The sequence below is a fragment of the Schistocerca piceifrons genome, chromosome 7, assembly GCF_021461385.2.
Source record: "Schistocerca piceifrons isolate TAMUIC-IGC-003096 chromosome 7, iqSchPice1.1, whole genome shotgun sequence".
NCBI classification, from domain to species: Eukaryota; Metazoa; Arthropoda; class Insecta; order Orthoptera; family Acrididae; genus Schistocerca; species Schistocerca piceifrons.
The window spans coordinates 412673955-412699293 of record NC_060144.1 but is presented as its reverse complement, the minus strand read 5'-3'; the positions used below and the strand labels follow the sequence as shown (position 1 = coordinate 412699293).

Below are 25339 nucleotides of genomic sequence, written 5' to 3'. Positions count from 1 at the left end.
ACATACGGTGCTGGGAAGGTTAAAAGTCCGCTGCAGAGGGGCTAAAGATGGGCAGTCCAGCAAGATGCGGACGACAGTCATATGTGAGCCACAGTGATACCGAGATGGGTCTTCGTGACAGAGGAGGTAGTCATGTATAGCCAATATGGAGCCGCCAGAGAACCACAGCGTCCATGCAAGAGACCCACATGGAGGACTCCACACACTCTTAGTCTCCTTAGTGGCATGCAGTTTGTTGTGCGTACTGAGATTATGCCATTCTGCCTCCCAAAGCTGAAAAACCCTGCAGCGTAATAATTATTGCAGGTCAGTTACGGGGATGCCAATCTCCAGAAGCGGTTTCAGTGTAGCCTGTTGGCACGTTCATTTCCTGGGATTCTGGCGTGGGCTGGGGTCCACACAAACACCACGGAATGACTGGACCATTCCAGGGTGTAGATGGACTCCTGGATGGTTGCTACCAAAGGATGGCAGGAGTAGCACTGGTCGATAGCTCGTAGGCTGCTCAAGGAGTCAGTACAGAGAAGATATGACTTGCCAGGGCATGAGCGGATGCCCTCAAGAGCACGAGCAATGGCTGCCAGCTCTGCAGTGAAAACACTCAGCCATCTGGCAAGGAGAGTTGTTCAATATGTCCTCCATGAACATACGCAAAACCAACATGACCATCAGCTATCGAGCCGTCGGTGTAAACCACTTCATGGTCCCGGTACATGTCAAGAATTGAGAGGAAGTGACAGCAGAGAGCCATGGGGTTAACTGAGTCCTTAGAACCATGTGAAAGGTCCAGACGGATCTACGGCCTAGGTGTACACCATAGAGGTGTACGTGAGTGGACGTCGAGTATTAGTGAAACTAAACTTCTAATTGTTGTTGTTTATAGGTCCCCTAACTCCGACTTCAGAGCATTTCTGCTCAAGCTAGAGTGGGTTCTTGATTCACTTTTTGGTAAGTTCCAGAAACTAGTTATATGTGGTGACTTCAACATAAATTTTGTATATGATTGTCCAAGAAAAATGATGTTGATAGATCTAAATTCATATGATCTGATGCAGACTGTGTTTTAACCAACTTCGGTGCAGGGGAACAGTAGCACAGCCATAGACAACTTATTTATTCATTCTTCATTATTAGATGGGCATTCTGTTAGTAAAAGCATGAATGGCCTTTCAGACCATGATGCACAAATTTTAACACTAAAAGGCTTTTGTACTCAAACCAATGTCATATTTAATTACAAACTACGTAGGAAAGTTAATCCAACAGCAATAGAGAGTTTTTTAAACCTTGTCAAGGAACAAGAGTGGCAGGATGTTTATAGTACCAATAACATAGATGATAAATACAATGCTTTTCTTAACACATTTCTCATGCTCTTTGAGAGTTGCTTTCCACTAGAACATTCTAAATGGGGTACTAGTAGTAATGGGCGGCCTGGGGTGGCTGACTAGTGGGATAAGGATATCATATCATGTAGAACAAAGCAGGAATTATATCAAAATGTTAGAAGTAGTCACAATCAAGCTACAATAGCCCATTACAAACAGTATTGTAGGGTGCTTAAAATGTTATTAGGAAGGCAGAGAGTATGTGGTACGCAAATAGGATAGCTAGTTCACAGGATAAAATTAATACAATATGGTCAGTTGTGAAGGGAGGTTAGGTTAGGTTAGGTTAGGTTAGGTTAGTGTTTAACGTCCCGTCGACAACGAGGTCATTAGAGACAGAGCGCAAGCTCGGGTTAGGGAAGGATTGGGAAGGAAATCGGCCGTGCCCTTTCAAAGGAACCATCCCTGCATTTGCCTGAAACAATTTAGGGAAATCACGGGAAACCTAAATCAGGATGGCTGGAGACGGGATTGAACCGTCGTCCTCCCGAATGCGAGTCCAGTGTACTACCACTGTGCCACCTCACTCGGTGTTGTGAAGGAAGTGTCTGGTCAGCAGCACAAGGTCGACGATATCAAGTCAGTTCGCAGTAAAAATATTTCTGTTACTGATAAATCAGTATTTAACAATCTTTTCTAAGCATTGCTGGTGAATTAAATAAAAATTTAGTTTCTACAGGAAATCATATAACTTTCTTGGCAAAAGCCTTTCCGAGGTTGATGTCTGAAATACTCCTCTGTGATACAGACAAGAGAGAGATTGAGTCAATAATTAAATCACTGAAGACTAAGGACTCTTATACTTATGATGGAGTGTCTAGCAGAATATTAAAGTACTGTTCTGCATGTTAGCCCTGTATTTAGCCATATTTGTAATTTTTCCTTTAGGAATGGTCAGTTTTCTGAGTGATTGGAGTACTCAGTAGCAAAGCCACTTTATAAAAAGGGAGAAAGGGACAATGCAGATAATTTTATACCTATTTCTATACCATCAGTGTTTGCAAAAGTTATTGAAAAAGTTGTGTATGTAAGGTTAATTGATCATTTTATATCACATGATTTGCTATCAAATGTACAGTTCAGCTTTAGAAGTCGTTTAACAACTGAAAATGCTATATTCTCTTTTCTCTATGAGGTACTGGATGGGCTAAACAAAAGGTTATGAACGCTTGGCATATTTTTTGATTTAACTAAGGCATTTGATTGTGTTGATCAAAAAATATTGCTCCAAAGCTGGACCATTATGGAATACGGGGAGTAGTTCACAATTGGTTCAACTCTTACTTTAGCAACAGGCAGCAAAAGGGCAATATTCACAATGCTGATAACGGCTGTGATGTGGGGTCTGAGTGGGGTACTGTCAAGTGGGGGGTGCCCCAGAGACCAATGTTGGGGCCACTCCTGTTCCTTATTTATATAAATGGAAGCTCTGAGGGCCCACTGTTCACAGCACAGAGTGTGGTATGACTGGTACTTGTGACAGTGATGGTAATGTAGCTGCAGCATATATGGATGTCAACCGAACGGGGGGTAATCGTTCAAATTTACGTTTACCCTCTTGGTAAGACAACTGGTCCAGGGTCTTGTAGTCCATGATTTTCCACTCCTTTTGGAGTACTGTGCAGTCTGGCGAGCAGGGGGAGTGCTGCTCTCCACAGTTAATACAAGAGGGAGGAGGTGCACATAGAGTATCTGGATGCAGCAGACATCTGCAGTCACAACATGTGGCACTGGAAGTGCAGCGGGAAGACGTGTGCCCGAGTTTCCAGCACTTAAAGCACTGCATAGGGAGAGGGACATATGGTTTAAAGCCACAGTGGTAAACTATCACCTTGACCTTTGCAGGCATGGAATCACCCTCAAAGGCCAAGATGAAGGCACTGGCAACAACACTATTGTCTTTGGGTCCCCTGTAAATGCACCGGATGAAATGAACACCCCGCCATTCTAGATTGGCATGGAGCTCGTCGTCAGACTGCAAGAGTAGATCGCAATGGAAAAGAAACTCTTGGACCATACTGAGGCTTTTATGGGGAGTGATGGAAACTGGAATATCACCCAGCCAGTCATAAACGAGTAACACCTGGGATTGGGCTGAGGATGGTGTCTAAATCAAGACTGCACTGTTTGGACAGCACTGTCACTTCCCCAAACTTATCGTCAAGATGTTCAACAAACTATTGAGGCTTAGTAGGTACAAAGGAGTCCCCATCCATTCTGCTACAGGCTAAATACTGAGGCAAATATGGCTCTCCTCTTTCTGTAGCAATATGTTCCTTCCATGGTGTAGCAAGGGAGGGAAACGATTTAGGGCCATATCTGTCAGCATTGAACTCGATCTTGCCCTTCTTAAAGACTACTGGTGCCGTATGGTCACCAGCAAGAGATGATTTAGTCTGCTTCATTGTGGGTCATCCGCCCTGATGCCACCCACTCCGCTCATGGGCTCTCCCCATGGGCACCACCCAGCCACAGCAAAGGCCACATGGCATGATGGCCATTGCCGGGAGTCCTGATGCCCCAGGAAGACAGGCATCTACTCCTTGGCATACGTGTGGAGTTTACAGCTCAGGCATCAGCAGTGCGATCCCTGTGCTGTCAGAGTACTACCCGCATATGGGTACATGATGGTCCCACCACAACAGACTGGTTTCCATGCTGGATATTGGGTGCAGAGGAATCCAATATTGTCATGGGGGCGAATGAGGACAGGAGGCAACGGAAGAAAACGACCTACCCCGGGAAGTGTCCTCACCCAAGTAGTTGAATTGCAGGTGGAGATTCAAAGTCATGACAAGAGGTTCAGGAGATCAAATCTAAGGGCACTATAGATAACTCATGCACCATGTAAGGCGTCCTTCCCCAAATGGCCCGCACTTCTGTAGAATTTGGAAAGTGGCAGGTCAAACCATAAAATGGGACCTGAGCTTACAGGGTCAAAAAGTGCAAGAGTCCTTTTAGTCACCTCTTATGAAAGGCAGGGATACCTCAGGCCTATTCTAACCCCCAGACCCGCAAAGGGGTCATTTAGTAACCAAAACCCAGCAAAGAAACAATGCATATTGGAAAGAACTTTTATGCACAACAACACGTACGCTGCATATTTTCATATTGTGAAAGTATAAATACGAATCCCACAAAACACAGCAAGCTAGCCTCCAATGCTGCTGCTCACAGTGTGGTTTCAATTGTCCAAGACTGCAGTCATGTGAGAGAGTTGTGTTTGCATTTGCGCGCGTGTCGCCTATTTTTGATGAAGGCCTTACTGCTGAACGCTTTATTTGTGACAGTCTTTTTGTTGTGGCTATCTGTGATTCAGCATCTCTGCTATATGCTGAGTAGCAACTTTCCTTTTCATAACACAGATAAATGATGTATTCAGCCACCAATAGCAACATCACTGTTTAGTAGCACAAACACACAAATAGGAAAAGTTAATGGTCGAAATTAATATACATACAGTACAGCTACAAGAAAAGTTAAGCTTCCACATATAATACTGGTCTTTTTTGGGTGTGTTACCCTTTAAGATGTATAAAACGCAAAAGAGCCAGTATAATTTTAAATAGTGACCCTTCTGGGCCTGAAATTTTTCTAAGTGGCTGGTCCTTACATGTAACATAATTAATCTCACATAAAAGGAAATTTACTTTGAAAATAAAACTTCTCAAACCACTATTTGCATCTGCCAATGAGTGCCACAAAACAGGCGCTACTGCATATGTGCAGCTACAATGATGTAGGTAGACAGTGCTTGATGTTTGCTCTGCTCATATGCCTTTTGTTGCATTTTTTCTGTGTACTGGGGCATCATGTGACACCGTTCAGCACTGTGGCATGTTTTTTGTAGGGTACATACAGAGTTATTGTCTTTAGGGCAACTGTTTTATCATATCCTATCTAGATTACGAACGCAAAATAAGAAAGCAGTCCTTGGCACATACTCATTTTGAAACTAGACTCTACATTATGTCATATTACATTATGTCATACAAGAAACAAGATATCACAGAATACTCCAAGAGCATCAAAATTTCATAAACCATACTAAAATGAATAATTCAGCTTAAAGTGCACATTCGTATGTCCGATTCACAATGAAGTAGGTCCCTACCCGGCCTTAACCTTTTCAGTATGGTCTTCGCAATCCCAATTTCCTTGAAGTGTCAGTACTGTATTATTTCATGTTTGGTTCTTTATTATGGCATAATGTCATATGTGGCAGAAATGAAAACCTGCACTACCAATTGAGTGAACAGTTGAAACTAGCCAATAGTGTGGAATGAAACACTTTGTTTAAAATAAACTGACTAGCTCTGAGGAAAAGATTACTGAAAGCCAAATTTCTTTACCAAAACGACAAAAATAACTTCATTGTTCTGCAAGAGTATTAATGTTTGATTGCCAAGAATGCGGAAATAAAATAAATTCAGAAAACTGAAACTAATAACATATTTTGGTCTTCTGTAATTAAGTGAACGTATTTTAAATCACTAGATAGCTCCCAGTCACAGAACACAATTTTGTTTTCATTTGAGGCAAGAGCTGTAAATGGAAAGAAAATAGCAAAATCACAAAACATAAACACACCCCGCCCACCCCCACTACAACCCAGAATATTCTGTGCACATGCAAACCTGGCAGCTTGAGCAGACCAGGAAAATTTTTCTAGCTAACATCTGCTTGCTTGCTGATACTGCTTTTACAGCTGATAGTGACATTTCCAGTAGCCAAAAGTGGGAGAAGGTGCTGTTCATAAGTGACTGCAGCTCTGTGCATAGGCATGAGCCCACTGGCAACTGCTCAAATGAACCTAATTTAAACAGTTGACATCACACTCATCAAAAGCAGTTTGTTATTACAAAGCATTGCATAGTCTTTATTGCTACTGGCAGACATTTTGCATGCATTATGCTTCATTAGTGTAAATGACGCATTTTTTTTTTTTTTTGCCATGTAAATTTTATTTTTGTGTTCTTCTCTTGTTTATGTTTCATTGCTAAGTATTATTCTGCAGTAGCAGGTTAAAGTAAAATTCTTTGTTGGAGTGTCAGTTCTAACCAGTCAAAATTACAAAAATTTAACTGAAAACTTAAGCAATGTAAAATTCCTGAAATTCTAAAAAAATTTCTGGGTTTTTCCAGTTTTCTCCCAGGTGAAAAATTTCCAGGTTTTTCCCAAATTTCTCAGTTGTCTGGGGGGGCATGTACACCCTAAACATGGCATGTAAATAATTGTAGTATGACACATAATAATAACTGTCAAGGGAAAAACACAGGATTTTTGCAAATGAGTTACTCTGCTTATCACTTTGGTCCATTCCATTACTGGACAATGGTATACAAATATGTTACCAAGTGTTTGATGCAGTACTGTAAAGAGTGTATGCCATTAGCGATTAGTAATGTGAAACAGCACTTTTGAAACTTAACATATACTTCAGACTGAACATTTTCTGTTTTAGACTGGTAATTTTTTTTGTCATCTGTTATCAGGTATAATTTTCAAACAAAAAAAGAACATTCAAATGTATTTTTTCTTTATAGTGTATTTAATGTAATTTGAAGTCAATGTCTAGCCAGAACTTACCTCTCAATGGGTACATTGTGAGAACCTTCACATGACATGTTGTAAAGGTACCCAAGAAATTTTTCAAATGTATCGAAGAATGGCCAATGTGATAGAAGACAGATACATTTATTGATATTCACAGTTTTCTGATCACCATCATTCAACTCTAGTTCTTCCTGTTGTTTTGAAGAAAGTGCATCCTTAGGAATTCTTTCATAGAAAGTTACTGCTGATCCATACACCTGAAACACAAGAAATGTCTATGTACTCATATTTGCAAACCTCTGATGTTAGAGGACTCTTCATTGAAGAAAAAGTGTTATAATTGTGAAATGTTTGTTCTTTCTCACTGCTACATCAACCCTTTTCAACTCATGCATGATGCTACAAGATATTCTGACACACTCCATTTAAATATATTTTAACTAGAAAACCTCAGAAATTCAGACTAACCTTTTCAGCTGCATCTGAAACTGTAAGCACAAATGTAGAGAAAACAGGCCGTGGTTGAGTTGCTGAAACTGGCCAACATTCTATTGTAGAGCCCATAGGTAAGCAGAACAATGGCACAGATGGAGGGAATGGAAAATCTCGACGATCTGCATATGGATATCGAGACAAAATACCTGAAAAAGAACACCAGTTTCACTCCACTTTACAGTCTATTCCATGTCAGTACAACTCTCAAGAACAACAAATATATATCTGGGGCCATGAAATGAAAACGAGGCAGTTGGAAAAAAGTAAGTAAATTGTTTATTATTTCAGAAGTAATTGCCATAACTGTCAATACATTTATCCCACTGTGAAAAAAGCCTTCATGGGAAAAAAGTTAGCAGTTACATATAGAACCACGATTGCACCCAGGCATGCAACTCTTCATCCAAAGCAAATTAACTGCCCTGAATGTTGTTCTTGAAAACAGTATTTGCATGGGGGAGATCAGGACTGTGTGGATGATGTGTAAGGGCTTCCCTGTGAAACTTCTTCAGTGTAGTCTCAATAATTTGGCAACATGTGGGTGGGCATGATTCTGCAACAGAATGATGCTTTCTGTCAACAGTACCAGGTGTTTGGATTTGATGCAGTGCTTCCACTTATGCAAAAATGCCCAAATATCACCATGCGTTAATTGTAGAGCTGTGTTCCCGAAAGTTAATGAACAGAGTGTTCTTGCAATCAAAGAAAAAGGTCATTATGACTTTCCCGAAGCTAGTGTGCCTTTTGTTTCAACTAAGGAGCAGGAGTTTCACTGGGAAGCCCTTACACATATTCTCCACTCCATACAGTCCTAATTCCCCCTCCTTTGATTTCGATATTTTTGGAGCCCTGAAGAAAAGCATTTGTGGGTGTAGAGTTGCTTCGAACGAAGAGGTGCACACTTGGGTACAATCATTGTTCCATGGCAACCACAAATATTTTTGGCATTGACTCTCTTGTCTCAAAGTGGGATAAATGTAACAGGTATGGTGATTACTTCTCTACTGGGTCTGTATTCAGGGATATGACAGGAATATTCAGGGATATGGCAGGAATCCATATTTTGGAAGGAGACAGTATGGAGAGAAAGTCTGACAAACATGGGGTCTAAAATGCATACCATAGCAGCTATGATCACTTGTTCAGTGGAAGAGATGTGTTACACAGTATATGAATGATTTAGCAGAAAGTGTCAGAAGCTCTTTCAGACTGTTTGCAGTTGATGCAGTTGTCTATCAAAAAAGTAACAATGCCACAAAACCGTATTGATTTGAAAAAGCACCTGCAGAAGACTGATGAATGATCCAGTTTCTGCCAGTTGACCCTGAACGTGTTAACATATTGTGCATACATAATTTAGTGCCTCGAGAATTTCAGGGTAAATTCTAGACACACTCGTATTTCACCATCTCGAACACACGATATTTTAAAGGTTTATGTGTGTGCAGGATGAGCACATGTTACGAGATGACTAAAGTTGTGGCGGTCTATCGGCGCTGACAAGTGGTGACCACGCACGCCTTGGAAGCTGTACGTCCAGTACAAGGAGTAATCAAGGGCTATTCTTTGGCAGTGAAATAGTAGTGACTGTTGGGAACAAATGAAATACGTTTTATCTAGAGACTCATATACTCTGTCATTTGACTTGATAGGAGCAAGAACTGTTTTGACAAGGGTTATTGAAACCAAAAGAGTCTGTAATGGTATATGTTAAGTACTAATGTTTTCCAGACAGGGTTGATTTGCGAGACTAGAAAGCAGACGTGAAACTTATGTAGTTGTTTTATTGTGAAGAAGAAAATATAGTGACGTTGATATGAAAATATTCTGAGAGTAAGAAATCATTTCAAAAGTAGAGAAGTAGTTCAGTATCATTTCCCTAACCAGCATGAAATCTTCGGAGAAGAAGCATTGTGAAGATCGATGCAGCCGTCTGTCCTGAGAAGAAGATTGGCTGCACACAATAATTAAATCACCCACGAGAGACGTGTGAGTCTTGCACCCCAGTACCACACAGTCTCCGGTCGTCCAGAAAACATTACGAGTAGGAAACAAAATCCACTGCTGTACAACTATACAACTGATGACAAATTGCTGGAAACATTATCTACCGTAAAATATCTAGGAGTAACTATCCAGAGCAACCTGTGCATTAGCACAGAAAATAACAATAGAAAAAGCAGACGCCAGACAGATTCATACGAAAAAGCTTAAGGAAATGCAAATCATCCATGGACGAAATGGCTTACGAGGTGCTTGTTGAGCAGATTCTGACAAGGAAAACTCCCCATCACATACACTCAGATTTAACGGTAAGAGGCATCAGTGGACAGCTCATCAAAAACTGAACACAGAAGATCAAGCATGAAATCAGGAAGTGTGTGTACTGAACTGTGGGAAAAATAAATAAACAAATAAAATAGAAGCAACAGTGAATGGTCCAGGAATAATAATACTTCTGCCAGTATCTCGTCTCCTACCTTTCAAACTTTACAGAAGCTCTCCTGGTAGAGCACTTGCCCGCAAAAGGCAAAGGTCCCGAGTTCGAGTCTCAGTCGGGCACACAGTTTTAATCTGCCAGGAAGTTTCATATCAGCGCACACTCTGCTGCAGAGTGAAAGTCTCATTCTGGAAACATCCCCCAGGCTGTGGCTAAGCCATGTCTCCGCTATATCCTTTCTTTCAGGAGTGCTAGTTCTGCAAGGTTCGCAGGAGAGCTTCTGTAAAGTTTGGAAGGTAGGAGACGAGATACTGGCAGAAGTAAAGCTGTGAGTACCGGGCGTGAGTCGTGCTTCGGTAGCTCAGATGGTAGAGCACTTGCTCGCGAAAGGCAAAGGTCCCAAGTTCGAGTCTCGGTCGGGCACACAGTTTTAATCTGCCACGAAGTTTCATATCAGCGCACACTCCACTGCAGAGTGAAAGTCTCATTCTGGTTAAAAACCTGTTTTGACAGAGCACAGAGAAACTGTGTAATTGTGAAACTGTTGCATTCATTTCTTGCAGTTTATATGACAAACTATTATGTTCTCATCGTTTCCTTGGGAGTGATCACATTCACATTCATACAAACATCTAAATCGGGCAAGGAGGTATATCTCAGACACTTACCAGTTGTACCAAATAGGTGTGTCGATAAGAAATTCCTATCAAATGATACACATACTATCAGTAAGGCCATGTACGACACACCAAATGAATTTTCTGGTGGAGGATTCGGTTGCCTTGTCACCTTGTTGTCAAACATTTGTGGTTCCCATTCAAAAGCCACTTCCTTTCGGCTGCTAATAGGGTAGTTGTGCAGAATCAACTGCCATTACAGGTCCATAACTTACATCTCGCTGTTGTAAACAGACATTACAACACCACGACACAGACACAAATTTCAATAAAGTGAACAGAAAATAAATAAATAAAAATAAAAAATGCCAGGAGGGAGGAATGAACATAGCTCACCCGAATAGCAGTCCATCACCGTAACCACTTAACCATGACACCATTTCATTATTTCCCTGTTCTATATTGTGCTTCCTCTTCTTGAAGCATTCACCGTTCTATTTTGCCTTTTTTCCCCACACTCTTCTTTCTGTTTTCATACTTGATCTGTGTTCAGTTCCAGACCAGCTGTCCACTAGGCCAGCTTACCACTAAATCTGACGGGGCTGCGATGGGGAGTTTCCTTTGTGAGTACCGTTCAAAAATCTGGGATCATTACCAGGTAGGATCGATGAGGAGGAGGAGGAGGAGGAGGAGGAGGAGGAGGGGGGTGGGGGGGGTGGGGGGGGCAAAGAGAGAGAGAGAGAGAGAGAGAGAGAGAGAGAGAGAGAAGATCCCATGAAGGGCTCATTTAGTTGTTGTGAGGGCATTGCAGAGCTGCTCAACAATCTCTTGTGGCAGACACTACAAGATAAGTGTTGCGCACAATGAAGCAGTTTAATACTGAAATTTTGAGAGACTACCTTCTGGGAAGAGGCAGACAGTATATCACTTCCTGTCACATACATCTAATGAAATAACCACAATGAAAACATTTGAGAAATTACAGCAAATATAAAAGTTTACTGACAATAATTCTTCCCATGTGCCATTCACAAAGAGAACAGGAAAAAAGGATGGCAGTCAATGGTACTAAAAATACCCTCCGCCATACACTGTCGGGTGGCTAGCAGAGTATTGATGTATATGTAGATGAACAAGTGCTCACAGCTCTTGAGGTACGCACTTTAAAGCCCATGTTTACTGGACTTTTTTCCTTCTTTTGGTCTACCCCATCACCTCTCAAAATATGGAAAGCAAAGAGCATGCAGTAGAAGAAATTTACTTCCCAGCACCGAAACTAAAGAAGGCCTCATAGCACTTAAAGTATGCATTTTAGAGCCCCTGGTACTACTCACACATTGCAATGCAGGGAACCCTTAAAAGAAAAGAAGTCAAGCAGCTCATTACCTATAATAATATAATTATCATTTATATAGTCCATGGCCTTAAGTAGATTTGTTTCTGAGAAAATACCTTCACAACACTGAAAAATCTGTAATGTGCAATCAGCAAGTAACATGGTAGGATCTGGTTTCTCATAGGCGTCAACATATAGATGCAAAACTACTATGATGTGTTTGCCTTTGCTGAAGGCATAGCACAGCATACCATCATCTCTTCCATTGGATTCAGTGAACCCATACACAAAGTACATATTGGCTACCAGAAACCACAGTTCCCTTATAACAAAAGGCTCAAAAAATATCCCTCAACAGGCTCAAATTTTTCTTGGTGGAGTTCGAGTTAACTCTACAGAGACTGATGGCAGCATACCAGAAACAGAAAAGTGTAAGTATGTTATTTCCTGTTGGACAAAGCATTTAACACTGTAAGTGCGTACAACTGAAATATAAATGTCTGTCTGTTTACACGGTGTTCAATATGTGTCTGACCACTGCCTTCTGGGGTTTGCAGCTAAAGAGAATAATGGCTTATATCAATACTAATTTCACAGAGCACTGACAGACCTAAATGTAAACAAGACCCCCTGGAGTAGATGACATTTCCTCAGTATTACTAAGAGAGAAAGCCATGACAAAATTATTCCATCAGATATGCAAGATAAATGAGACACGCAAAGTACCCTCAGACTTCAAAAAGAATGTAATAACTCCAGTTTCACAGAAGGAAGATGCTGACAGGTGTGAACACTGCCAGATCATCAGCTTAATATGTCATGGTTGCAAAACACTGACACGAATTATTTACAGAACAATGGAAAAACTGGTAGAATCAACCAAGATCAGTTTGGGGAGAAATATAGAAATATGTGAGGCAATACTGACTCTGTGACTTGTCTTAGAAGGTAGGATGAAGAAAGGCAAACCTACGCTTATAACATTTGTAGATTTATAGAAAGCTTTTGACTCTCCTGACTGGACTATTTGAAATTTTGAAGGAAGTAAGGATACAATACTGGCTACAATAAGTTATTTGTAACTTGTACAGAAACCAGAATCAAAGGGTCTGAAAGGCAAGTAGGAGTTAAGAAGGGAGTGAGACAGGTTTGCAGCCTCTCCCCAATGTTATTCAACCTGTACACTGAGCAAATAGTAAAGGAACCCAAGGAGACATTTGTAATTTAAGTTCAGGAAGAAAAAATAAAAACTCCAAAATTTGTTGATGACAGCGTAATTCTTTCAGAGACAGCAAAGGATTTGGAGGAGCAGCTGAAAGGAATGGATAGTGTCTTAACATATCAACAAAGTTAATAAAAGAGTGTTCATGTGAGCTTAGTCGTATCTTAAGAAATTTGTGTAATCAATCACTTGTCACAGGAAGATTCCTGGACTGGCTTAAATACGCTGAAGTTATACCTCTCCACAAGAAAGAGGACAAAGAAATGCTGTCAAATTACCGACCAATCTCACTTTTGCCAGCTTTTTCAAAAATCTTTGAAAAGGTTATGTTCAAGCGTCTATGTAAGCACCTTAGTGAAAATAACATACTGTCAAAGTCACAGTTTGTGTTTCTTAAGGGTTGTGATATTGAGAAAGCTATTTACACTTACAGCGAAAATGTCCTTAATTCATTGGACAACAAATTAGAGGCAACTGGCATATTCTGTGAACTGTCAAAGGTGTTTGACTGTGTGAATCACAGCATTCTTTTAAGTAAATTAAAATATTATGGTGTCACTGGTAGTGCTGCAAAGTGGTTTCAGTCATATCTTACTAATAGAAAACAAAGGGTGTCATTACGTAACACTTCAGCAGCAGGCAATCAGACATCATCTGACTGGGGAGGAAATTACAAGTGGTGTTCCCCAAGGTTCCATACTAGGTCCACTACTGTTCCTTGTGTATATTAATGACCTGTCATCTGTTACATTACCAGATGCCAAGTTTGTCTTATTTCCAGATGATACAAACACTGCAATAAATAGTAAATCAAATATAAATTTAGAAAGGGCAGCTAATCAATATAAGTGGTTCATAGCCAATTCACTGTCATTAAACTTTGAAAAGACCCACTATATGCAGTTCAGAACTTCCAATAGATTTTCTTCTGGTGTGTGTATAAAATATGACGACATGGAAATAGGAGAAGTCGAGAGTGTAAAATTCTTGGGATTACAACTTGATAATAAATTCAGTTGGGAGCAACATACCAACGAACTGCTGTAGCACCTAAACAAGTCTGTATTTGCAATGCGAATGATGTCAGACATAGGAGATATAAATATAAAAAAACTGGCATATTTTGCTTATTTTCACTCCATTATGTCATATGGTATCATATTTTGGGGTAACTCCACAAACAGAGAAAACATTTTACAGAAGCATATAATCAGAGTAATGAGTAGTGTTAATCCAAGATCATCATGTAGAAACCTATTCAAAAAATTGGACATGTTAACCACAGCTTCACAGTATATTTATTCCTTAATGAAGTTTGTTGTAAATAATACATCTCTTTTCCCAACTAACTGCTTAGCACACAGTATCAATACTAGGAATAAGAACAATATACATAAAGATTTAAAATCACTTACTCTTGCCCAGAAAGGAGTCCAGTATTCAGCAACGCATATTTTCAATAAGTTACCAGCAACCATTAAGAGTTTAGTTTCAGACAAGGCACAATTTAAACATAATTTAAAAGAATTTTTGGTGGCCAACTCCTTCTATTCCATCCATTAGTTTCTCAACAAGTGCAGTAGACCATTTTAATGAATATTTATTATACTTTAATTTTTGGCAATACTTGGTTGTAACAGCCAAGTAACTACCTACTGTATGAATGATGGATGTATGGAAAGCAGATGTAAGTCTTAAGACTGTAAATAGAGGAAGTTTAATTTTAAATCTTGTACATAATCAGACTGTTCTTAACTGAGGACCCCTGAAATGAATAATTTAATTTTTGACAACACTTGGTTGTAATAGCCAAGAAACTAGCAAATGCCTGAATGATGGATTTAATGAAAGCAGATGTAAGTATTAAACCTGTAAATATTAGAAGTTTAAATTTAATTCATGTACATAATTTTACTGTTTATTGACTGAGGATCATTAAAATTAATGAAACTCAAGTTTTTCTAATTACATTTTTGTAATGTGTTTATCTGACATGTTCCACACCCAGGAGCATTCCCTCTTTTATGGGTCTATGGAATGAATAATTAATCTAATCTAATCTAACAGCATGCACCAGTTGACGAGCCTTGGCTTGTAAAACTTCCCTCATTTCACATCTTTTCTGATGGTCAGAGTAATGTCAGGTTATGTCAACAATTCTGATCTCTAGCAAATGCGTGAAGTGAGTTGTGGGATGGAGTCAGTGGAGTGGCATCACATGCAAGAGTCAGGATGTAAAAATATGCAAATTTAAAGATGAATATGTTTAATAATTGCACTGAGGGGTGTAATTAATTGTTATACGAACACTGAACAACCTGTGGTTTCTGGAGTGAATGGATTTGTATTTGTCAGTTTTCATCAATGTGAATGAGTGAGATATGGTTAGGTGGGTTTCTATTCTTGGAAGTTGAATAAACTACCATATTTACTTGAATCTAAGCCGCACTTTTTTCCGGTTTTTGTAATCCAAAAAACCGCCTGTGGCTTAGAATCGAGTGCAAAGTAAGCCGAAGTTCTGAAAAATGTTGGTAGGTGCAGCCACAACTAACTTCTGCCGTCAAATACAGGCTTGCTTTGCAGGCACAAAGATAAATACTGGCGCCAAAACCTCTGTGTCAGTAAATACATTTAAAAAAACTTCAACCACTGCATTTTCATACATTATCCAACGAAGTAAATACAAATTCCGTATTGTTCATCATTGAATGTAGCAGCATATCAATGTACTACGAAAATCCGACTGGCAAGACTGTTTGGGGTTTTTGTCAATATGGTCAACTCTACATTCTGAATTTTTTCCTACCTGTGAGAAGAGATGGTTGCTAATAGCAGTATTCTCTTCACCATAAGAATAATACGAATATACTGTATTTACTCGAATCTAAGCCGCACTCGAATCTAAGCCGCACCTGAAAAATGAGACTCGAAATAAAGGAAAAAAAATTCCCGAATCTAAGCCGCACCTGAAATTTGCGACTCGAAATTCAAGGGGAGAGAAAAGTTTTAGGCAGCACCTCCAAATCGAAACGAAGTTGGTCCATTGTAATATGAGACACAATTTACGTCGAATGAATGACGATACAGCGACAGTAGTTTGATTCGAGTCGTAAGCTTAGCAGTTAAGCTTTACCAGGTAGCCATTGCTATGCGTCAGGCGCTCCGTCCGTATTTATGAGAGTACCATTCCTTTTTCACGTGCTCTGTCTGGTTTGAATCAATTGCTTATTTTGCTTTGATCTGATAAGTGCCGTTTTCTTTGTTATAGGTGTTCACGTCATCCTAAGCTGAAAATGCATTACTGTACTGTCATGCATTGTTTGTTGCATTCTGACAGTGCGTGTTTACGGCCTGTCGCCGCTTGCGGCACAGCTTGCTTTTGTGCGCGCTACCGCCGCTTACAATTAAAAAAAAAAAAAAAAAAGAAGAGAGAGAGAGAGAGGGGGGGGAATCGTCTCATTAGCGAAACAATGGCAAGAGACTGCTATTTGTTGTTACTTACACTGCTGCTTTCTTTGATAATGATCAACAAGAACCAAATAATAGACTGCGTATTTCAGAACATGTTCTGAAGAGTTCGGCGAAAATTTTTCTCCGTTTGAAAATCTTTGCGGCCGCTTCTGTAGTACATCAAATTCGGCACAGAAATTAGAGTCATCTTAGATTTAAAAATCTGGTCAGTTGCCATACTTCATTTCTGACTGTATCACATTAGGCATAAGAATAATACGAATATAAACATGACACGATACGTATATTCTTCCGCGTTCGCGGTTCTTTCACTCTAGTTTCGTAGTTTATTAGGCAGGATTTAAATGAGATAGCAGCAAACGCGAAAGAATACATGGCAAAATGTTTATATTCGATTATTCTTATGGTGAAGAGAATACTGCATGTGATTCACATTTCATCAGGTTCCTATTTGCAACCAACTCTTCTCACTGGTAGGAAAAAATTCAGAACGTAGAGTTGGCCATATTGACAAACATCCTAAACAGTCTTGCCAGTCGGATTTTCGTAGTACATTGAAATTCTGCTACATTCGAAGATGAACAATACGGAATTTGTATTTACTTCGTTGGATAATGTATGAAAATGCAATGGTCGAAACTCGGGGCGGAGAAAAAAAAAGCTCGTCTTCCACCCTTTTTTTTTTTTTTTTTTTTTTTTTACTGACGCAGAGGTTTTGGCGAAAGTATTTATCTTTGTGCCTACAAAGCATACCTGTGTAGTGCTACATATATTCGACAGCAGAAGTTATAGTTGTAGCGGCACCTACCAACATTTTTCAGAACTTCCGCTTGCTTTGCACTTGATTCTAAGCCGCAGGCGGTTTTTTGGACTACAAAAATCGGAAAAAAAGTGCGACTTCGATTCGAGTAAATACGGTAAACATTTTGCGATGTATTCTTTCGTGTTTGCTGCTATCTCATTTAAATCCTGTCTGCCTAATCAACTACGAAACTAGAGTGAGACAACAGCAAACGTGGAAGAATATACATATGATGTCATGTTTATATTCATATTATTCTTATGCCTAATAGTGATACAGTCAGAAATGAAGCACGACAATTGACTAGATTTTTAAATCTAAGATGACTCTAATTTCTGTGCAGAATGTAATGTAATGTACTAAAGAGGTATTTGCAAAGATTTTCAAACAGAGAAAAATTTTCGATAAATCGTTCAGCACATCTTCTATCATATGCAGTCTATTATTTGGTTCTCGTTGATCATTATCAAAGAAAGCAGCAGTGTAAGTAACAACAAATAGCAGTCTCTTGCCATTGTTTCGCTAATGAGACAATTCCTCCCTCTCTCGCTCTCTGTCTCTCTTTTTTTCACTGTATGCGGCGATAGCGCACACAAAAGCAAGCCATGCAGCGAGCGGCGACAGGCCATAAACACTCATTATCAGAATGCAACAAACAATGCATGACACAGTACAGTAATGCATTTTCAGCTTAGAGTGACGTAAACACCTGTAACAAAGAGAACGACACTTACGAGATCAAAGAAACATAAGCAATCAATTCAAACCAGACGAAGCACATGAACAAGGAAGGGTACCAGTGCAAATACGGACGGAGTGCCTGACGCGTAGCAATCGCTACCTGGTAAAGCTTAACTGCTAAGCTTACGACTCGAACCAAACTACTGTAGCTGTATCGTCATTCATTCGACCTAAATTGTGTCTCATATTAAAATGGACCAACTATGTTTCGATTTGGAGGTGCGGCCTAAAACTTTTCTCTCCTCTTGAATTTCGAGTCTCAAATTTCAGGTGCGACTTAGATTCGGGAAAAACTTTTTTCCTTGATTTCAAGTCTCATTCTTCAGGTGCGGCTTAGATTCGAGTGCGGCTTAGATTTGAGTAAATACGGCAAGTAAATGAGAAAAATATTTTATTGCACAAGACCTTTCCATCATTTATGATTAATTTTTGCAGTAAATAATTACATACACACCACAGACATTTTATTTTCCATTATTTGTAGTGGTATGATGTATGTCATCTTCCTTCAAAGTCTGATAGCCAAAACTTAAGTTCCGCATTCCTGAGGCTAAAGAACAAGGTATTTTTATTTGGAATTATTAAGGGAGAGCTTACATCAGGCAAAAAGAGATTAGAAGCTATTGAAATGTGGCTACAGATGAATCCTGAAGAATCTATGGGTAGACCGAATAACTACTAAGAAGTTACTGGATCGAATTGGAGAACAAAAAATCCTGGCACAACTTGACTAAAAGAACTGTTGATTTAATAATGGAGGGAAGTGTGAGGGGTAAAAATTGCAGATGGAGACCTAGGGAAGAGTACAGTATGTAGATTCAAATGGATGTAGTCAGCAGTAGCTATTCAGAGGTGGCGAAACTTATACAGGAGAGACTAGTGTGAAGAGTTGTATCAAACCAGTCTTCAGCCTGAAGACCAAGACCAAGAAGACCGCCACTGCCACCGCCACAAGAACAACAACAACAACAACAACAACAACAACATTGTGCTGTTAGACGATGGTAGTTCTGGTCAGTCAACATGACTGGTTCTGTTGGTACTGTCAGGAGTGAACTTTGACAATTAGTGGCAAATAGCAGTCAAATTGTTTGCTGTAGCCTTTGCTACTGAATGATGTTTTGTATTGATGAAGAGGAGTCATTTGTCAGTTACTACAAAAAAAGCTGCAGATAAAAGCTTTAATGACAGCAGCTGTGATAGTTGGCAAGACACGAAAAGTATGGGTAGTAAAAGGGGCAGGAATTTGGAACAATCTATTGATAGTAGAGCACTATGACAACCATCAGCACGTATTTCAGTGTGTAGTAATTAGTATCATTCTCAGTTTTTATATACTGCTAAAAATGGCACAAATGAGCGACTAACAAAAAATTATGGGATGAATCTTATGAGTATTTTATTGCTGAATCTTTGAGCAAAACAATAGCTAAGCAAACGAACTTACAGGGTTTGTCCAGAAAATAATATCTCTCTCTCTCTCTCTCTCTCTCTCTCTCTCTCTCTGATATAAAAAATTCTCAGATAGGTTCAAACTACTTCAAATTCTTTCCATTCATCATTAGCTTTCTGTAACTCATGAATCAGGATGCTCTTCGGGGAAGCCGTCAAAGTAGCTTGCATACTGGCCATCAACTTAAGATACTTTCCTTTGATTTCAGTTTTCAAATAAGGAAACAAAAAGAAAAAGAAGTCCACTGGAGCCATGTTGGGACTGTAAAGTGGCTGCAGCACCATTGACAAATCAGTACAGATCAGGCAAGCTGTGCAAACATAGGCAGTGTGAACTGCTGCTTTGTCATGCAGTATCCATGAAGTGAAAATCTTCTGCAAGGCCAAGTCTTCAGATACAATCTCATAAAAATAAAAAACAGTTTTTAGCATGCACAATAATTCCGACAGCAAGTGAACACTCATTTGACAGTATGAGTTCAGCAACAGGTTCACATAAATCTAATGATCATCCATTTGCGATGTTGATAGGCATCCTGCGCAGGCCTCGTCAGCTAGCTCCTACTGACCTACTCTAAACCTCTTGTGCCAGTTGTTTGACTACGATCTGGAAAGACAATCATCCCGAAGGCGTCCTTAAGCCAGGGTTGCCACAAGTTTCCCCAAGTGAAATTCCCTGATATTTCTCTGATTTCCAGACAGGTTTTAGCGTTTTTCCCTGGCAAATTTTTAGGTCTCAAGGGTAAATTAAGATGTAAGTTGACAATCTGCCTTTGCAGCTATGGTACAAGAAACAATAGCGCAAATGAGGAAATATCTAAAAAAGCTTGCAAGCAGATGGCGTTTCCTATGTTAGCAAAAATCTTAAATGCTAACATCAACATCTTTTGCAATGAACTACTTTAGATGGAGAAAGCAAGCCAAATGGCATGTGTGTTTAATTACGACCACTGGCATTATTTTATTTCAATAAAACAAAACACATTTGGTGACGAAAACACGCATTTCCTTGGAGTTGAAAGGCAGATTTAAAATACCTTCACTGATTTCAGAAATAACCTCAGGAAAAAGTAGGCCTTTTAAAAAAAGTGTAGAGAAGGGGGGCAGCGGAGGTGGGGGAGAAGAACTGTGTAAACCAACACTATGGGTGACCGCTAATAATGTGGTGTCACCGCCAGACACCACACTTGCTAGGTGGTAGCCTTTAAATCGGCCGCGGTCCGTTAGTATATGTCGGACCCGCGTGTCGCCACTATCAGTGATTGCAGACCGAGCGCCGCCACACGGCAGGTCTAGAGAGACTTCCTAGCACTCGCCCCAGTTGTACAGCCGACTTTGCTAGCGATGGTTCACTGACAAATTACGCTCTCATTTGCCGAGACCATAGTTAGCATAGCCTTCAGCTACGTCATTTGCTACGACCTAGCAAAGCGCCATTACCAGTTACTATTGATGCTGTAAAATATGTACCGTCAAGAGCGATGTTCACCAATTATGGATTAAAGTTAAGTATTCCTCAGCTACATCCTTTTTTGCTAGTCTCATTTCCTTGACCTGTTCCAGACCTCACGCCAGCCTGTGTGAGCTAAAACGCGTGCCTTTCGGCTTCCTCTCATAGTGGGTTGGCTCTCTTGCCAATCCACAACATTTTGGCGACGAGGCCAATTCGCGTTCGTAACTATGCTGCCCTGATTTACTTGTGTAATGGCTTCGCCACAGTCTCCAGATGTACTGTCCGAATTTTATCGCTTATAGAATCAGCAGACGCAGGCCTTACTGGATGCCCTTGGACAGCTCGTCCAGGGTCAAAGAGCAATGCAAAACGATGCGGCAGCTGCCGCTCCACCGCTCACGCAGCCACCACACGCTGTTGCACCAACTTTCGACCTTTTGATGCTGCACTGGAAAGCTGGACGGAGTGGTCACACCAATTTGGATTCCATCTCGCCGCCTACAGAATTCAAGGTAACGAGCGGCAGCCTTTTTTGTTAGCATCCGTCGGGGTGCAAATGTACCGTGTGATAGTGCAACTATTTCCCCGACGCGACGTAGCAACTCTGTCCTACGACGAAATTTTGTCTGCATTAGATGCGTATTTCAAAGAATCAGTCAATGTAGTTGCAAAAAGGTATACCTTCTTTCGTACAACACATACGGCCGGTCAAACTAATAGGGAGTGGGCTGCAACTTTGCAAGGCCTTACTAGGGATTGTGCTTTTGAGTGTCAATGTGGACTCCCTTATTCAGATACTATGGTACGTGATGCAACTGCACAGAACGTTTCTGATGTTTGTATAAGGGAACAGATTTTGAAACTAGTCAATCCCTCCCTTCAACAAGTGATGGACATATTGGATCGACAGGACACACTTGACTTTGCTCAGGAATCATTTGAAACTTCACCAGCCGTGTGTCACATTAACCAGCCCGCCGGGCGCGCTGCACGGAACAGTAAACAGCCCTCACCCCCGTCCGCGCAGCTGCCACCAGGCTCTCAGCCACGTGAGCCGCACAGGCAAGCAAATGCAGTGCTAAAATCATGCCCGCGGTGTGCTACTAGACATTCGCATGAGAATTGCCCGTCACGCCAGGCTATTTGCTTTTTCTGTAATAAAGGACATGTTCAGAGTGTTTGCCAGAAAAAACTCAGATCGGACACTCACAACCATTCCAGGCCCTTTGCTTCGTGCCGAAATCGAACCAAGGATACGCAGGCTCGTGAAACTTCGCCCATGGAAATTCATGTAGTTCATTCCACTCCGCCCAGTGCCACTTTCTCTAACAGTGACTGTGTTCGTCCCACAAAAAGTGTGCGTCGACATCGCCGGAAATCCCATCATGTCGCAGGTGATTTTGTACCAGTGTCGGTTCACGTTGCACGAGACAATCACTCTTGTCGTCAGCAGGACAATAAACTTTTTGTGGACTTGGACATTAACGGCAAAGTGATACCATTCCAGCTCGATACCGGAGCTGCCGTTTCACTGATCAGTCAAGACACGTACAAACAGCTGGGCACACCTCCGTTGCGTGCCGCAAATGTTACGCTAAGTAGCTATTCCGGTCAGCATATCCCTGTGTTAGGACAGTGCAGCCTTCTTGCAACATACAAGGGACAAACAAAACTTGTGTCATTGTACGTCCTTCGTTCTTCTTCTGCAGTGAACTTGTTTGGTTTCGATTTATTTCAGTTGTTTAACTTGTCTATAGTCAATCAGGTCCTATCAGTGAACCAGACTGTGTCTTCAGACAGTGTTTCTCGTCTATGTGAAGAGAGTGCAGACATTTTTGCACCGGGCCTTGGTTGCGCTAAGAACTATAAAGCACATTTGGAACTGAAAGTAAACGCGCAACCGAAATTTTTCAGGGCGCGCAATGTTCCCCATGCATTGTGTGATGAGGTCGCAAAAACATTACACGATTTGGAATCACAAGGTGTGTTTGAACGTGTGCAGGCTTCTCTCTGGGCATCACCCTTAGTAATTTTGCCAAAACCTTCCGGAAAATTGAGACTTTGTGTGGACTTCAAGGCAACAGTGAATCCACAACTAGTGACTGCAACTTTTCCTTTATCCCGCCCGGAAGATCTTTTTGACAAACTGTGCCCGGGTAAATATTTTTCGAAGTTGGACCTAGCAGATGCGTACTTGCAAATACCGGTGGACGAAGAATCCCAGCGCGTTTTGATGGTTAACACGCATCTTGGTTTGTATCGCTTCAAACGGACTGCGATTCGGGTGTGCATCCACCCCAGCATTGTTTCAGCAATATCTACAAACTGTTTGTGCGTCGGTCCCTACTGCAGCAAACTATCTGGACGATATTGTGATCTCTGGAAAGACGGAAGAAGAACATTTAGCCAATCTCAGAACATTATTTCAGGTCTTGCGACAAAATGGTCTTCGCTTACGGAAGGACAAATGTGTGTTTTTTGCTCGTGACTTACCCTATCTGGAACATTTTTTTTTTTTGTGGTTTTAGGGCGCAAAACTTCTATGGTCATTAGCACCCAGCCCGTGACTTAGGAAACAGTAAAAAACCGAAATTGAAAACCAGCAGCAATGGGAACAAAGTCATAAAATTGGAGAAACTAAAAGCAGAAGGAATGCTTAAAAATCTACTACAGAAAGGGGTTGGTTGTCCCCAAAAAAAGCTTCAAATGACTGACGTCATTTCACTGTCACTAATAAACTGGAGAACGCGGTCGGCTGAGCGCGTGTCATCTGCTAAAATCGACGATAGATCAGGCGATAGCTGTAGACGGAAGCGTAACGGATTAAAATAGGGGCATTCAATTAAAAGGTATCTTACCGTCCACAGCTGAGAGCAGTGGGGACAGAGTGGGGGAGGATCGCCGCTTAAAAGATGTCGATGGCTAAAAAGACAGTGCCCTATCTGGAGTCTAGCTAAAATTACCTCCTCCCGACGACGCGTTCGGGAGGAGGTAAGGGCTTTCACTTCCCGCAATTTATTATGGGGAAGTGTTGACCAATGCGCATGCCATAAATGAGCAACTTTGCGACATAAACCGCTCCGTAGATCGGTGAAGGGAAGCGACTGAATAGCTGGCCGAGGAAGAGAGACTGCAGCCTTGGCCGCGATATCGGCCGCCTCATTCCCACAGATACCAGCGTGTCCCGGGAGCCAGAGGAACGCCACCGAGACGCCCCCCAGGTGGAGCAAGCGCAGACAGTCCTGAATCCGGTGGACCAGAGGGTGCACAGGATAAAGAGCTTGGAGACTGAGGAGAGAGCTGAGAGAATCTGAGCAGAGTACATACTGTATCCGCTGATGGCGGCGGATGTAGTGGACAGCCTGGAGAACAGCGTAAAGCTCTGCAGTATAAACCGAACACTGGTCGGGAAGCCGAAAGTGATTTGGGGTGTCGCCAACAATATAGGCACTCCCTACACCTAACGATGTTTTCGAGCCATCTGTGTAAATAAATGTGGCGTCCGTCATTTGTGCACATAGAGCAGCAAATGCCCGACGATAAACAAGTGTAGGGGTACCATCCTTGGGAAATTGACAAAGGTCACGGAGCAAGCAGATCCGGGGACGGAACCAAGGCGGTGCTGTACCCCAAGTTGTCAAGAAGGTTTTAGGAAAGCGGAAGGAAAGAGAATGGAGCAGTTGACAGAAGCGGACTCCCGGGGGTAGTAGGGAGGAGGAGCGGCCTGCATACCCTACATCAAAGGAGGCGTCGAAAAAAATGTCATGGGCTGGATTAGCAGGCATGGAAGACAGATGGCTAGCATAACGACTCAGAAGGACTGCTCGCCGATTGGACAGCGGAGGTTCAGCAGTCTCAGCATAAAGGCTTTCCACAGGGCTGGTGTAAAAAGCTCCAGACACTAAACGTAATCCACGGTGGTGGATAGAGTCGAGACGCCGAATAATAGACGGCCGAGCAGAGGAGTAGACTATGCTTCCATAATCCAATTTCGAGCGCACTAAGGCGCGATAGAGGCGGAGAAGGACCACTCGGTCCGCTCCCCAGGAGGTACCATTCAGGACACGGAGGGTGTTAAGGGATCACAGACAGCGAGCCGAAAGATAGGAAACGTGGGAGGACCAGCACAGTTTTCTGTCAAACATAAGACCCAAGAATTTAGCGACGTCTGAAAACGGAAGGCTGACAGGACCTAGATGTAAGGAGGGCGGAAGAAACTCCTTACGTCGCCAAAAATTAACACAAACGGTCTTACTGGGTGAGAAACGGAAGCCGGTTTCGATGCTCCACGAGTGGAGGCGATCGAGACATCCTTGAAGACGTCTTTCAAGAAGGCTGGTCCGTTGAGAGCTGTAGTAGATCGCAA

The 25339-nt window shown here is 41.4% G+C and overlaps 1 protein-coding gene across 3 annotated transcripts in view; it reads right to left on the bottom strand.

The window, feature by feature from the left end:
• LOC124709135 (DENN domain-containing protein Crag) overlaps positions 1–25339 on the bottom strand; it is a 333511-nt gene that overhangs the window by 273944 nt on the left and 34228 nt on the right. For all 3 annotated transcript variants that reach the window (XM_047240798.1, XM_047240799.1, XM_047240801.1), the window contains exons 5-6: positions 7413–7585; positions 6978–7201 (exon numbers count right to left, since the gene is read on the bottom strand). In XM_047240798.1, the coding sequence (XP_047096754.1) occupies positions 6978–7201; positions 7413–7585 (397 nt within the window). The remainder of the gene's footprint in view (positions 1–6977; positions 7202–7412; positions 7586–25339) is intronic.